At 44.0% G+C, this 16,760-nt stretch overlaps 1 protein-coding gene across 2 annotated transcripts in view; it reads right to left on the reverse strand.

Moving 5' to 3' along the window:
- Nucleotides 1–16,760, reverse strand: part of Ripor2 (RHO family interacting cell polarization regulator 2) — a 111,593-nt gene that overhangs the window by 6,262 nt on the left and 88,571 nt on the right. For both annotated transcript variants that reach the window (XM_050142436.1, XM_050142435.1), the window contains exons 15-21: nucleotides 13,397–13,565; nucleotides 11,482–11,617; nucleotides 10,538–10,699; nucleotides 8,019–8,177; nucleotides 5,097–5,299; nucleotides 4,208–4,291; nucleotides 2,636–2,726 (exon numbers count right to left, since the gene is read on the reverse strand). In XM_050142436.1, the coding sequence (XP_049998393.1) occupies nucleotides 2,636–2,726; nucleotides 4,208–4,291; nucleotides 5,097–5,299; nucleotides 8,019–8,177; nucleotides 10,538–10,699; nucleotides 11,482–11,617; nucleotides 13,397–13,565 (1,004 nt within the window). The remainder of the gene's footprint in view (nucleotides 1–2,635; nucleotides 2,727–4,207; nucleotides 4,292–5,096; nucleotides 5,300–8,018; nucleotides 8,178–10,537; nucleotides 10,700–11,481; nucleotides 11,618–13,396; nucleotides 13,566–16,760) is intronic.

Below are 16,760 nucleotides of genomic sequence, written 5' to 3' on the forward strand. Positions count from 1 at the left end.
ATGGCAACTAGACTGCTGTGTGCCTAAAAGGGGGACATTGTGTGCCGCAGCTCAGAGGCACAAGCAGCTCCGCCATGCTAATGGTGCAATGTGCAAGGATCAGAGGCACGAGCGGCTCCGCCATGTTGGACTGGGCGGGGCCAGCATACAGTACCTGTTTTTGACCTAGGAATGTCACAGCTTAGATTCTTAAGCGCTTAGTGATTTAAAGGCGCAAAACAAAGTGCTCCTGGATAGTAAAAAAATTACAGATTCACAATAAAACAGATTCAGACACTGTTGGATGAATGTACGTAGGCTTGGGAGAGAGAAGAAAAAGAATATAAAAAATAAAGTTAATGTCTTAAAAAGAAAAAGGGTAAAGTCTTTAAAGAGACAGAGTACAGAAGTACAGATAGTTATAGATTAAGAGAAATAAAGAAAAATAAGCCACGTAAAAATGGAAAATTCACAGAGAGTCTGGATTATGTACATTGTGTTTTCTTTAAAATTTTTGACTGTGAAGGAGCTAAGTACAGAGAGACATTTCATTATATGGGCTGCCAAGCTAAACCAAAATGGATTTCATGAGGGTATTATGATTTCAGAATTTGGGTCTAAGGATATGATGCTTTGGAGAGGGTCTTCTTTTGTTTTTGCAGAGGATGAGACCCTGTGGATTGCATCTATTCCGATTTGGTATGATAGACCACGCCCTCCTGAAAGGTTGCTGTGAACACCCTCAAAAAATTGCTTCGCTCAATTGCCAACTGAGATGAAACTAGCATACAGGTTATATCATGAACAACCTAATTAACGACGCCCCTATTCAGCAGGAAGCAGTTTGGAGAGAAAAAACTACGCCCATGTTCCCAAATATTGTTTATAAATGTTCTTTTACATTTAAAGGGGGATATGATATAGATATGAATAATTTGCATTGGTATGGATTTTAAGGTCAATTTTGTTATATGTATATGTATTTTTGATCTTGATTAAGGTATTGTGATTGTGTAGTTCATTTAAAAATGTAATGTATAATTAGGAAATATAGGTTGTTAATGGATAATCATCGCTAATAGTTAAGCTTGTAGTCATGTTAATTAGATTTTCTAGATATATAGAGATATATTTCAGTTAGATAGGCATTCTTCATATCTTTCAAAGACTGCAGAATATGGCATTTAAAATATTTTAATAACTTAGGACTTTTCATGACAAGGAGACACGTCTGCTCCTGGCAGCACCAGCTACTTCAAGAGGAAGATGGGCATCGAAGAGGATCCTTATGGAGTTGGATAGTCATTTGGGCAAGAAACTGCTCTTGCCTGGACTGTTGCATAAACTGGACACAGAGAACCCTCAGAGAGAGGACTGCTGAACTTGCCTAAAGGTGAGATGGTCTTTCGGGGTTCCTGATTCATGAAAGAGTCTGCGAGACATTCTGCAGGACACAGCAGAAAATGACTGAACTGTCTTTGAAATTTCCTGCTTCATGGAAATGTCTCTGGATACCATGGGCCTGTAGGCCGAAGATGGATGCCCCAACGGTACAGAGGAACTTTGGGTGACTGTCCAGGCAGCGAGATGTCTCTGTCATTTCTAGAGTTTTCTTATTTCTTGTTTACTTAGATAATATTATATCCTTCTGGAGTCTTTGATGGAGTTGAAGAATAAATAGTTATAGTTTTCCTTAGTTATGATAAGAGATAAAATAGATATAAATATTGTAACTGTAATTCTTACTTGATAACTGTTTTGTTATATGTAATTTTACTATGCTAAAGTTAAAGCCTTTCTTTTTTGTTTAAACGGAAAAAGGGGAAATGATGTGGGAATGATTTCTTACTAATAAAGAAACTGCCTTGGCCCATTTTATTGGATAGAAAATTAGGTAGGCGGAGTATACAGAAGAGAATTCTGGGAGAAAGAAGGTTAGAGGAGGAGTCGCCATGATGCTCCCACTCCAGACAGATGCAGGTTAAGATCCTCTCTGGTAAGCCAGCTCATGGGCTACACAGAATATTAGAAATGGGTTAGAACAATATGTAAGAGCTAGCCAATAAGAAACTGGACCTAGCCGGGCCAGGCAGTGTTTGAAAGAATACAGTTTCCGTGTAATTATTTCTGGGCATAACCTAGCCATGCGGACGGCCGGGTGCCGGGGATGCAGCCCTGCCGCTCCTAATTCAACAGTCAGGGACGTTGACTTTGGTGTATCACCCTCATACAGGCAGCCACACCGGAATTTCCAGAGTTCCCATTTGGCTTCTGCGTTCCAGGTTCTAGTATTTTTGCTTTTATGAGACAGTCTCACTGCATAGCCTAAACTGTCCTTGAATTTGAGGTATTCTCCTGCCTCAGCCTTTTCAGTGCAGGGATTACAGATATGAGTCACCACTCTCAAAACACAGCCTTGGTTCTAAATAGGGAACGGACTGACGGAATCTTGGAGATAACAGGGAGAAACATCTGGTTCTTGTGCAGAGAGAGCAGGGGGCAGCGCAAGACGTGGACAGGATTGATGACTCCTACTCTAGGACCAGTGAGCAAACAGCCAAGGGGAACGGGTACAGAGCAGGGGTAAGAAATTGCCTTTCAGTTCCCAGGAGAATATCAGAAGTAAGCAAACACATAAATAAACAAACAAACTCACCAAGAGACAAGAGGGTTTCCGAGGCCACGTTTCTGATTTCTTCAGTGTCAGACTGGCACAGTGTCACCAGCATTTTAATGCTTTCGGTGGCCTGCCAGGGAAAATAGATTAGTGCCGGACACTTAGACCCAGTCTTCAGGGAGACTAAGCAGCCAGTTCTATAAGTTTGATTCCAACACTGCCCTCATTTTAGAACTCTTGTATTGACACAACACGTTGTGTGGAATTCTTTTCATGAGTTGGGGTTGGTCTGGAAAGAGGACTTCTGTTCTCAGAAGGGAGAAAAGAAACTGAGCAGGGATGTGGTCTCAGCTGGGGATATGCCCGGGCTAAAACCTAAGTCCGGTAGAACCCGACACTTTGTGTGTCTGAAATCTGTGGCAGAGACACTCAGCCATAATGAGTCATGGCACACCAGGAGGGTGCCCAAATAAATACTTAACCAATGGGGACATGTTTTGGGGAGGGGTTGGGTCACTTGAAGGGAATTTTCTGACCAAGTAACAAGGAAGGCAAAATTTCCCACGGTTGTTTTCCTTCACCGGTCATTAACTTTTCCTTTTGTGGCATTAATCCCTTGTTTTCATGTCCCCTCAGGCCTGCTCCTGGTCCCATGTGCCCACCTAAGGTTTTAGTAAGCACTAAGGTGTGGCCCTCTCATTCTTTCTCCTGGGCCCCCCTCCTAATGTTTTTGTGGCAAAGGTGGGTCACACACGCGATCTGGCCTGTTGAAAGGCACGCTTCCGTTGGAAGTCTGCAATCTTTGCTTCCTCGTGTTTGCACTGAGCTCTCTCCCTGCTCACAAGTTCCTCTTCTAGCATGTTACCATCGCTCCCCAGTCAGGGGCATCCAACATGCAGCCTGCAGTCCACGTGTGGCTGAGGCTAACCGTGTAGCCTGACACAAAAACCACAGATTTATGACTGTGTATGCTTTTTTTTTTCTGTAACTCAACTGTGAGACCTGTAGATGATGACGTCATGTCATGATATCAAAGGCTGACATGCCTGCAAACTAATTTAAAGAGAAGGGGCCTGGGAACTCAGCGATGAACCGAGCTGAGACACTTCAGCGCAGGCTTTATTTTTTTATGCTGATTTATACACAATAAACATTGGGGAAATCACCACATCGTCTCATTTGGGGGTTCAGATACTTTTCTACCATTGATCCAGAGTCACACTGGCTCTTGTGGTCAGTGGTCAACCGCAGTTATTCTCTACTTAGTGACTTTAACAAAACCCTCCGCAGTCATTGCTGAAGGGGAGCGAGGACCCTTATGGTGCAGCTCTGAGGACGTGAGAGACAGTGCTGTAAGGGGGGTGGGGGTTGAGTATGGAAAGAACCTGTTACGTCATGTGGGGCTTGCCTCTATGCTTAACAGGCGAGTTGTTCTAGAGGTGCCACCAGGGATGGGGGTCTCTGATTCAGGAGAGGAGTGTGGGCCTCTGAGTTGGACAGGGCTGAGTTGGACAAGGCTAATTCTGGAAGTGTGGACTGCTGGGTTATGGAGCTGTTGGGCTATGGCGCTGTTGGGCTATGGGGCTGCTGGGCTATGGGACTGGGTTTTACCTCCAGGCTCTTTAGGGCCAGGCATGCTGCCTTCTGCAGCTGGAGATTGGTCTTCGTCAGCGCTTCACAGTAATAGAGCAAGGCCTGGAAGTGAAGGAGAGATACTGTGAGACATTTTGAATTGTGTGTCATCCAAACAGTTTGTAAGACAGGGGAACAAAGGAGGGTAATTGGGGTGGGGAATGTCGAGACCATGTGAGGGGACCAACAGGCAGCATTGGAACTCAAGGAACACTTCTGGCAGAGCTACACCTGAGTGAGCCTTGGAGAGGCATAGCCCCAGGAGAGCTACTGTCCTGAGGGCCTCATGCTGTTATTGAGCACAGCTCTGATTGTTGCCTCCATGGTCACCACATCCCTCCACAATCTGTGGGTTGTATGAAAACACTCAGGGGGTTTCTAGCCCCTCACTGGGCAGTGTTACTGGTACTTACAATAACGGTGACTGACTTTTTCCAAGCATTGCTGCTGGAGCAGACTAATAATTCAACCACCACCCGTATAAAGAATTTAGATATGTAGAATTGTTAGTAAGGTTAGGTTATGATGTTTTGTTAATGACTTTTCGGCAGAAACAATCTTGGGGATAAAAAGTTTAGATAGGCACATAGTTGAGTGAGGGACTCGATGAGGTCAAGAAACAAGAACAATGACAGCCTGGCTATTGCTGGCCGTTGTACCTTTCTTACTAACAATCCTACATATCTAAATTGTGACACTAGTAACCTCAGTAATATAGTTCGGTGTCTCCATTCCAGATCCACTTTGGACTCTCAGCAATCCTCCTGCTTCAGCCTTCTGGGTGAGTGCCAGGACTAGAGCCCAGCTGTATGTCAGCGGCAAATGCCTGTTAAGCCTGTGGCTTGCTAGGCACGATTTAGCATCCCACCTTTTCTCTGAAGTGCTCATTTTTGGAGGCTGCTGCCAAGTAGAGGGTCACAGCCTCGCTGACCTCACTGTCGCCTCTGGTGAGCAGCAGAGCCAGGGTCCTGAGCACTTCCTGTTGGGCAGGGAGGCTGCTGGGTGTGAAGTCGCTCATTGTCTGCAGCAGTTTCTCGTCTCTCAGGGACTGCAGCGTCTGAACCACAGCAACTGGAAAGGGAGGGGCCAGAGCTCACGTTCTGAGAGTGCGGTGGCATGGGTGTGGAGAACACAAGCATTTCATTTATGCTTTCCATAAAAACAGATGCATCACGGACCCAAGTGTACAGAAAACCTTAGTCTATGACAAAGGTCAATAATGAAAATAATTATGATGGGATGAGGGCAAATTGTAGGAAAAAGGTAAAGTTGAATTTCTGCCCTAAAATGGTGGCAAAAATACACAGAATTTTTTTTAAAGATAGAATTTCATATAGCCTAGGCCAGCCTTGAACTTTCCATGAAGAGAAAGATGAGCTGAAGCTCTTGGTCCTCCTGCCTTTTGTTCCCAAATGCTGTGGTTATAGGCATCCATCACCCAATGCCATACAGATGGGTTAAACAGCCAAATGTAAAAATATACAATGAGGAAAATAAAAAGAAACATTATCTGCCACCTTCTTAATATTCATAGTAAACACTGTCTTTCACTCAAAACCATATGCCAAAAATCTAATTGTAGGTGAAGGGTCAGGACTGGAAGGGGAACAATCACTTAGTTTATAGGAAGCTAGAGACAATATGATGAACTATAGAATTCTGAATCCCATTGGGACAAACTGGCTGCATTCTGTGAATATGGACTGGAGTCTAATTCCTGAGTAGACACCCAGCAAGGACATCTCTTGGTCTTTAAAGCACAACGATAAGATGGTGTCTATTCAGTAACATGGGAAATACATGGAATATAGCTGGGAAAAGAAAAGCCAGGGTTCACCTCTTCTAACAGTCACACCTTTCCCATGGTGAAGAAAGGTGAGAATCATCTACACATTTTTGCTTTAATTTCCTGTTTTCTTTGCTGTGGATGTCTGTTAGTTCCACTGCTTTGTAAATAAGTATGCCAATAAAAATCCCCAAGGGAGTATTAAATAACAGTTAAACAAACAAATCACAGTAAACATTTGACTATACAAATACGCAGGATATATCCAAGTATAAGGGCAATATAAAATTAATAAAATGCTTGGAAATATTTGATTTAACAGCATGAAGCATATTAAGTTATAAAGAAGAGAAAATATTTTTATAAGGAACAATCACACTGGGGGCATTAACCCAGAGTACTGTACTTCTCCAGTATAGGGGATCCTGGGTTTAATCCCCTATCACTGCAAAAACAAGCAAACACACACAAATAAGCCCCAGTCTTAACAAGGCACAATTTTGAAATCTAAAACCATGCATGTTCAAATGAAAGTTAAAAGTTTACAAGTAGGGGCAAGAGATTTGAATATATATTTTCTATTTCCCAAACTTTCTGTAATGCAAAAACTATCCATTTTATAATGAAAGATTAAAAAAGACATTTAAAAATAAGGGAAGGGTTGGGGACATAGCCTAGTTGGTAGATCCTCACACGTACAAAGTGAATGGGTTCAATCCCAACATCACATAAACTGGGCATGGTGGCACACACCTGTAATCTTAGAACTCAGGAGATAGAGGCAGGAGGCTGAGAAGTTCAAAACCATTCTTGGCTACATAGTAAATTTGAGGCCAGTCTGGGCTAGAGACCTTCTCTAAAAACAAAAATAAAAACAAGGGGCCCGGGAGCTGACTCAGCATTTATGAACACAAATTCCTCTTCCATCAGACCAGAGAATTTCACTCCTCAGCACCCAGAGGTAGAATGGCTCCCAACCCTTTAAGCCCCAGCGTTGGAGGATGCAGCATCTTCTGGTCACTATGGGCCCCGCACTTACAGGCACAAACCCACTTGACACATTTACGCATAATTTAAGATAAAAAATAAAAGCTTAAACAAAATAGACCAAAGGCGAAAGCAACTGCCCACCCAAACAAAGCAAAAACAAAAAACAACCACGAAATCTCCCAAAGGTCCTGGTCTTCCGTGCCGGGCATGCCACCTGCAATGCTTCCTCTAGAGCACGTGTGTCCCATGCTAAGCAGAAATGTCTCCTCCTTCACGAAGCCAAACAACACCCATACTGCCTCCGGATTTAACGTTCTGGAAAGAGCAGAGCTAACCTGGATCTGCACCATTAAAGGTGCTGCTGTGTGGCGCTGTACCAGATGCTACCCGGCCCCAGAGAACACGCTCCACTCCCTCCTGTCCCTTTAGCATGGACTGCTAAACCTCAACGGCTTTATTGAGCATAGACCTGAGGACCAGAAACAGCCCCTGACCAGTATCTTCTGCTGTCCTGCACAGTGTGGTCCTTTATTCAGATACGATATATACAATATTTGACGTGCCACGTGAAAGGGTTGGACTGAGCTTGGCATACCCCTAGTCCCCCCCTCTTCACCTTCCTTGAATGGGCAGCCTCGCTCTTCCTATCTTTTCTCATTCCCCTTCCCATTGGCTCGCTCCAGCCTTCATTTGTCCTTTCTGTCTATTCTGAGTAAGAATTCTACCATAAAAGGCATCTAAAATAGCACTGCCAATAGGCTGAGAAAGGAAGGAGAGCAACGGGATGACCAATCTCCTGCCAGTTTCCCGTTTGGTGAGCCCCTGCTGGGGACCAGTGTGCTTAGTGAGATCCTGTTCCAATACCAGGAAGTTTATTCAAGTTGAAGGCCCAGAAGTCATTGGAAAGGCAAGCTCACCCATGGAGGCAATCATCACTAATCATCATGACTAGCAAGACCAGAGCTGATGCCTGTCCAAGACACTACGGCAACAGGACACGAGAGCGCATCCTACCTTGCCTGGCCAGCTGGCTCAGGTAAGTCTCCAGGTCACTCACACCATGGCTGGTAAAGAAGCTGTAATACTGGAACACAGTGATGACTTCTGAGCAGAGGCTGGACGAAAGCAGAGGCTCGGAGCAGTCCAGGATTTGGGACACCAGGGTTCGAAACACTGGGAAGGAAGAGACAAAGTAACTTAAGGAACACGCCCAACTTTCATTCATTCATTCATCCATTAACTCGCTCACCCATGTATCCATCTTTTACCTTGGTATTTCATGATGAATGCGATAACCACTATCCTACAGCAACTGTGACTATCATGGTACTTATATATTCATTTGTTCATCATAGTACTAATATTACTTAACCTTTAATCATGGCGCTTACATTCATCTTTAACATGGAACTTGTTATTCATGCATTCACTTAAACTACTTATTTAGTTTTATGTGTGTGGATGTCTTGCCTGCACATATGTCTGTGTTCTATGTGTGTGTTTGGTGCCCAAGTAGGCCAGGAGGGGGAATTAGATCCCCTGGGATTGGAGTTACAGACATGAGCTGTCATGTGAGTACTGGGAATTGAACTGGGGTCCTCTGGAAGAGCAGTATGTGATTTTAACTGCTGAGCCATCGCTCCAGCCCCTCATTCACCTTTTATTATGGTACTCAGATCCATTAATTTATCCACACACCTTTTATCAGAGTAGTATAAAGTTAAGTGCTTAAAGTGAGCTAACCACCAGTATACAGTCAGGTAGTGTCCCCACCTTCCATATCCACATGACGATACCAAGCAAGCCAGGATGTGAAAGATTAGCAGCTTCCCTTCAGGTATTCTGGGGGCCTGTTGGTAGCCATGCATCCTCCCCAAAAGGGAACAAGTAACCTGAATTCCATTTTTGTCTTTGTTTCTGGGCATCATGTAGCCCGCGTTGATGTCCGGTTTACCCGGCATTCGAGGCTGACTTCAGCCTCCTGATCTTCCTGCCTCTGTTTCCCAAGGGTTACAGTTACAGAAGCTCAGCATCACACCTAGTTTCCTAACTTGAGTTTTATTGATTTAAGTGAGCGTTTCCTGTTCTTAACTTTCATGCCAACAGAATAGACGGCATGTACTTTCTATGTCTGGTTCATTTTACTCAACATAGTCTCTATGAGAGCCACCTGTAGAGAGACTATAGCCTCTCTACAGCAATAGCATCTCCGAGAAACGCTACATGCTACTCTATGATATCATTGCGTTATAGAATCTCCATCTCCACATGGCATTTAAGTTGTCACCAAATTCTGGCTGTTGCGATGAAGGCTGTGAATCTTCTTGTGCATGTCTTACACAGACAGGAAGGCTTAGAAAAACCCATTTCTCTTCATGCATTTAAGAGTAGAATTGCTGGGCTGGAGAGATGGCTCAGCGGTTAAGAGCATTGCCTGCTCTTCCAAAGGTCCTGAGTTCAATTCCCAACAACCACATGGTGGCTCACAACCATCTGTAATGAGGTCTGGTGCCCTCTTCTGGCCTGTAGGCATACATGTAGACAGAATGTTGTATACATAATAAATAAATAAATATTAAAAAAAAGAGTAGAATTGCTGGCTCATATTGTAGGTACAGACTAGGAGTCCACAGAAACTCCCCATTCTTCAAAAGTCATTGTGCCATAACTGACACCTTTGTACTGGATGGAGTTTTATGGAAAAAGCTTACTTTCAACCCTCTGTGCTTATGGGTCCCACATCTATGAATCTAAGCAACCACAGACCAAGAACACCCAGGGAAAAGCACATCTATACTGAACATGTAGACTTCTAAATGCAGTCATTCCCCCAAGCAATGCAACTTAACAATCATTTGCTTGGGATTTGCGTATCCAAGTGTTATAAGTCATTTGGGGTATACAGGAGGAGAGGTGGAGGTTATACACAAACCCATACTGGTATAAGCAAGGGATGCAAGCAAATACAGACGCAGTCATGCATGGCAGGTTTCAGCGCCATTCGCCCACGGACATCTGAGCGGCAATACAGACAGGGAGTATTTGTGGACTGAATGGGAAATGCTTCCCACACACTCAAGTGCTACTTGGTCCTCAGCCGGTGGTGCTGTCTGGGAGGCTGTGGAAGCATTGCAACTTAGGGGTTAACTGGCTGCCATGGCCCCGGGGTGAACCTGCCTCCAATCTGTCACCCGTCACATGCTCCCTTCACTTTGCACCGGCCTGCTTCTGCTGCCGTGCCGTCCCTGCCACGAGGGACGGTGACTCTTGAAATGTGACCAAGACAGACCTCTCCTTTATGAGCAGTTTCTGTCTGGTGTTTTGTCATCGCAGGAAAAAAAAAAAAATCAATACAGAACTTTAAAAAAACATCACTGCTGGCATAATGCACGTTCGCTATCTTTTTGTCATCTAGTGGACTTGTTGATCTTTTCCCTGTAGCGTGTGAATTTTTTTTTCAGAGCTGGCCTTTTTGTGTGCCCATCACCACCCAGGTTGCGGGGGAGGAGGAGGTCTTCTTCTGCCATCTGTACCTGCTTCTGCCAGTCCTGGATATTCTTTGTTGACAGTTCTGGCGAAGCTGACTTCCAGCTGCTTGATCACTCGGTCGGCAGAGCTGTGGTAGACCCCGACTGGGCTGCAGCACTTGGTCCAGAAGGACAGTAAGGACAGCTTTTTGTGGAATTCTGGTATGGCTGGAAAAGAATGGGATGTTGATGAAAAGATGAAGAAGGTTTCCTGAGTGGGGTGGGCAAGGTGTCCCAAGGGACATTTTAGCATTTCTTTTGTGTGTTTTTTTTTTACAGACTGTGTTTTTATTTTTTAAATATTTTAATTAGGATAATATAATTAATTATCTAAGATTAGGTCTCAAGTAACCCAGTTTGTACCTCAAACAAAGGATAACCTTGAACTTCCAATCTTCTTGTCTACCCCTAGGCAAGTTTTCTTTCTTTCCTTCTTTCTTTGAGCATGTGGGAGTATGTGAGCATGCGTGTGTGCATGCGTGTGCATGTGTGTATGTGTGAGTGTGTGTGTGTGTGTTTGCGTGTGTGCCACAAATGCTCTACTATTTTACATTTTACTATTGACATTGAAATAAGGTCTTCTTAGGCTATCCTTGACCTCACTCTATAGCACAGGTTGAGTCCATGCAGTTTCTCTGCCACAGCACGGTTTGGAAGCACCTCCTGTGTACAACAGCATCCATCATGGGGGTCAGATTTACCGACTCCCACTAGTTAGAACAATCCAGATCACCTGTTCTAAGGGCAGTCTTGGCAACAGGAAATGTCAGAAGTTCTACATGGAGCTGGGTGTCATCTGTGTGTGTGTGTGTTTTGTCTGCTGTAGACAGAAAAAGCTATGTGTCTCTGGCTTGACTGAGAAGGCTTTCAGTGCCTTCCCTGCTTTCCAGTGCGCAGCCGCAGGTCGGCGCGCTCTAGTTCCAGGCTCGGCCTGCAGGTGGCGCGCTTACCTTCCACCACAGAGGTGATGTTCCCGAGGTTTTCATCGCTCACGGCTGCCAGCTTCTCCATCACGAGGACCTGCCTGGATAGCTTCTCCAGGAGACTTCTTGCCACAAACGGGGTTTTGCTGGAGAAGACGATTTGCTGACCAGACAAATAAAAGCTCTTTCAATGATGTCGAGGGCAGGGACCTTGCCGTTTGCGCCCTTCCCAAAGTGGTTGCCAGGCTGACCCGTGCAACACTTTTGTCCCAGCCTGACAATGTTCCTTATTCTCTGCCAGTTCATGAAATCATACCTGTTTTCGTAACTCTTAACCCTTTTCACATATGTATATGTTCTGGAATTCTCTCAGTGGCTGAGCTTCATGTTATTTTTAAGATATGGTCTAGACTGGCCTGAAACTATTAGCTCAGGCTGTCCTCAAATTTATAATCAAAATTATAATATAATAATATATAAGTGTTTTAGCTCCCCCAAGTTCCGGGATTACTGGTATAAACTCAGCTCTACCCTTTCCTCTAGGTAAATCTCAGTTTCGTATAAGATAGCAGAAGGTTAGGCTGTGTCCTGGTGGATAAACAAACAAAAAAATTTGCTTTAAAAATGCTTGGGTTTTTCACTGCATGGTTCTATTTCCCTGTTTCCAAACTGAAAATGTAGTCAGAGCTATCCCAGTGTAAGCCAAGAGCACTGTCTGTGTCCCTGGCAACACTCTGAGCTCTGTCAATGTACTAGTTCTCACGATTTCTCACAATGGCCTAAGGAGCAGACCCCTAGTGACATCTCCATTTTGTGACAGGAAATCCTGAGTGACCGAGGCAAACCGAGGCTATATAACTGGCCTCAGACCACGTACGCAATGGTTTCGCTTGTGTGCAGGGAACAAGGAAAATAAGAAGGACCTAAGTGATCTGTTTGGTGACTCTGCTCCTTTGTCGCGTGGGGACCTGCCCAGGTTGCCTGGTAGGCAGAGATGGGGGGCATGGCTCATGGGTGAGGCTAACACTGCCAGGCCATGCTGTCTAGAACACTTGAACCCTAAAATAAATGGCATTCTCAGACTTCAGATTCTAGCAATGAGCCTTCCTGCTGCAAAAGATGTTCAAAGCATTTGCTTTGGGACAGTAACATCTCAGGCCATAAACATGTCAATTTCTATTGACATGAGAAATGAAAAGGAAGGAGGCCCTAGTGTTCCAGAGTGAGAGCTAAGCGGTGAGGAGGTGACCTGGAGGAACGTTTCTTCCCATTGCTCGTAAGAATTACCAGTCTGAGCCAGCCTGCAATCCCAGCACTTGAGAGATAGAGGCAGGATGATTAGGAGTTCAAGACTAGCCTCAGCTATTTGGGGAAACACGACCTGCTTCTAATACATTGTTCTTAGCTTGTTCTTAGCGAACTCAATGTTCGCTAAGTTAAACACTGTTTTTTCCAACTCCGCCTGTAGATGGCACCTTGGTCTCCCTCTGTCACATCCCTTTCCTTTACAACCGGGCAGTGAACTGGATGAGAGCATTGACCATATTCTGTCTGGCAGCCACTACAGTCTTCAGATCTAGGTTATATTAAAATTGAAAACCCAGGCTTAAGAAAGGGTGAACGAGGATGGTGGTGGCACACACCTTTAATCCCAGCACTCGGGAGGCAGAGGCAGGTGGATCTCTGTGAGTTCAAGGCCAGCCTGGTCTACAGAGCTAGTTCCAGGACAGCCAAGGCTGTTACACAGAGAAACCCTGTCTTGGAATAATAATAATAATAATAATAATAATAATAATAATAATAAGGTTGACACGCCTGTCAAGTTTTTGACTTGCTCCATTCTCTTACCTCTGAACTACCATTTCCTCAGCAAAACTAAAACTAAACATGTATACCTTCCCGGCATGTCAACGTCCCACTTCCCACACACCACGCACCCTACCTGGACGAGCTGGGTGCAGTACTGTAAATGTTTGACAATGGTGATGTCCAGGCTCTCATTTCCTGTGGTCAGTGGGAGCGGGCTTCCTGCCACACTGGTCCCCACGCCTGTGTCTTCAGTCAGGGCTTCGCTAAGGTGGCCTCTGGCTTCCGAGTGCACTGACCTGTAACTGTGAAGCAGGAAAGTGGGTGAAACGCGAGCTCTTTCCTTCTGTGCACAAACCACAGGCCAAGTTTACGTGGTCCCCACGGGAAGCAGTTCACCCCGGTTTGCTCTTCAAAGCAGAGATCCCTTCCGAGAGCAACTTATTTCAGCAACGCTGAAATAAGACCGTGCAAACACAGGCTTTCCAAGCACAACGAGGGCTTTGCGACACAGTTTCTCGGGAAGTCTTTGAACCGGGCCCTCACTCTGCACTCGCCTCATTTGCCCGTTCTGTGTTCGGGGGATCGGCCAGCTTCTCTGCAATTCAACAGTCCTGTGTTTGTGGTGTCTTATGAGTGATTCCATTAAAGAGTGATCTCGCAGGCCTTGACCTGGCCTCACGCCAAGTGCTACTTGAAGACAAGAAGAAGGAAAAACTGCCAAGGGCAGACACGGGGCTGTGGACAGTCAGATGCTGTCCAGCAGGGGAGTCTGGCTGTGTAGTTCTCAACCCAGTCCTGTCCCCACCATCACACTGTCTGAGGTTACATCATCATGGACACACACTAGACAGGCTGATTTGTGTGTTATCTACTTTTCTTCCTTCCTCTTTCCTTCTGAGACATGGTCTAACATGTGAGGCTTCTCATGTAGCTAAGGCTGACCCTGCATTCCTGCTTTGCTGTCTCCACCCTCGAAATGCTGGAATTACGGGTGGATTTCACTGTAGCAGTTTATTCTTTTCTCAATGGACTATGTTTTTGCTTTAGTTTATGGGTTTTATGTTTACTTATTTCTTTATTTTTGGTTTTTCGAGACAAGGTTTCATTATGTAGCCCTGGCTATTCTGAATCTCATTCTGTAGACCAGGCTGACCTCAAACTCACAGAGATTTACCTGCCTCTGCCTCCTGAGTGGGATTAAAGTGCTGGGATTAGCGGTGTGCACTACCATGCCTGGTCATATTTTATGGTTTTTAAGTTTAAAAATAAGTATTATTTTTATCTGGATTATTTTATGATTTGAATACATAGAATTTTCTTTTTAAAAATGATTTTTAAAAAACAAACTTTATTACAAGGATCTCTGTAAATCAAAACCATTACACACCAAAATTAACCAGAACCAAGTCTATGCATCTCAATGAGCTTCTATACAGTTAGAATAGGCATTCTCAAGCTGTGGACTGTTACACTTACATTACTGAATATAGCTTTACTATTGAATATATATTTTTTAAAACTTATTTATATTTATAATGTGTACAGCATTCCTTCCATGCCAGGTCTCATTACAGATGGTTGTGAGCCACCATGTGGTTGCTGGGAATTGAACTCAGAACCTCTGGAAGAGCATTCAGTGCTCTTAACCACTAAACCATTTCTCCAGCCTCTATTGAATATATTTTTATGCTGTTATCCCTCACCCAGACTGAAAAATCCACGAGAGAGTTAGAACAAGAAACACCTGCTGCTTTATTTGTTATAACAAAGAATTGAAACCAAACTAGTTGTTCATCAATAGATGAATGGTTAATAAAAATTTGATGTACATATGTATCTGATATATGTATAAAGTTGGCATATATAGTATCAGATATAAAGAAAAATATAATCACAAAATTTGCAATAAAATGGATGGATTTAGAATGTATAATGCTAAACAAGGTCACACAATCTCAGAAAGAAAATAAACCACATGTTCTTCCTCATATGCAGGACCTAGTCAGTAATAGAGATATATATGTAAACAAATACACATGTGGGTATAGTATAACATGCAGAAAAGAGAAAAAGAAAGGCTAAATATTCGGGGCCAAGGAAGAACTGACTGCATGTGATGGACATGAGTTATAATGGAGGACACAGGACGTGTAGCTAACTGCTTTTCTGGTCTTGAAAGTGACTTCCTTGAATGCTGCTGAAACAATCCACCATGGCTGAAGGGATGAAACTACCAAAATGTGTCTGCCTTTTCAATGTATTCAGTGTTTACTTTAAAAATATCATGATGGGGGGCTGGAGAGATGGGTCAGAGGTTAAGAGCATTGCCTGTTCTTCCAAAGGTCCTGAGTTCAATTCCCATCAACCACATGGTGGCTCACAAACATCTGTAATGAGATCTGGTGCCCTCTTCTGGCCTGCAGACATACACACAGACAGAATTGTATACATAACAAATAAATAAATAAATATTTAAATAAATATTTAAAAAATATCATGATGGTACTGTAGACATTGTAATTTGCAATATGTTCTAATATTCAAAAGGGTGGAATACTTCCCATTTTAAAAAGACAGGAAAAACAAAATTTTGGGGGAAAAGGAACTTATTTTTATACTTTAGAATCATTAAGTATGCCTCTTCTAGCAACTAATTCTGCTGAAACAAAAAACGTTACTCATGGGTCATTTTGTGTTTATGAGAGGAGGCACGTGTGCTGTGGTGCGTACTTGGAGGTCAGAGGACAACTTGTCCAGCTGGATCTGTCCATCCATGTTTCTGTGCTGGGATCCAACTCAGGTCACCCGGCTTGTGTGGCAGGAACTTCACTTGCTGAGATATCTGGCTGGTGTCTGCTGCAGTTTTGATAGGCATCAAGCCCCAGGAATACCCAGAACCTTTATAATAGCTAACCATCCTTTTCATAATTGTGTCAAAATTTAGCATTTAAGTTATTTATATGTCCTGAAGTATTTTTCTGCTTTTTTTTTTTAAATTTAATTTCTTTAGGTTAGCGTATACAGAAACGGGTTTACCTTGGCATCTCCAAATCTCTGCACCACTGTGCTTCGCTCTCATTCATTCCCTCTCCCTGCCTCCTCTCATGTCCCCTAATTTTATTTTTTATATGCTCGGGAGGAGGGGATGATTGTATCATTTCATACACGGAAGGCCCGAGTAGCAAGGATGCTGGTGAGAGTAGCTGGGTCGTACAGGCACACAGGGGCAGTTTTGCTCTTCCACCTCCCACTCTGCAGTGTCCACAGCGGTAACAGAACACACAGAAGCTTAGGAGCTCTGAGTGCTTGCCTTTGTTGCATTTCCACATAAGAATCTGTTTAGGCCGGGCGGTGGTGGCGCACGCCTTTAATCCCAGCACTCGGGAGGCAGACGGATCTCTGTGAGTTCGAGACCAACCTGGTCTACAGAGCTTGTTCCAGGGCAGGCTCCAAAACCACAGAGAAACCCTGTCTCGAAAAATCAAAAAAGAAAAAAA

This window comes from Alexandromys fortis, unplaced genomic scaffold (genome assembly GCF_014885135.2).
Source record: "Alexandromys fortis isolate MF-2015 unplaced genomic scaffold, M_Fortis_MF-2015_v1.1 scaffold_5, whole genome shotgun sequence".
Taxonomy (NCBI): Eukaryota; Metazoa; Chordata; class Mammalia; order Rodentia; family Cricetidae; genus Alexandromys; species Alexandromys fortis.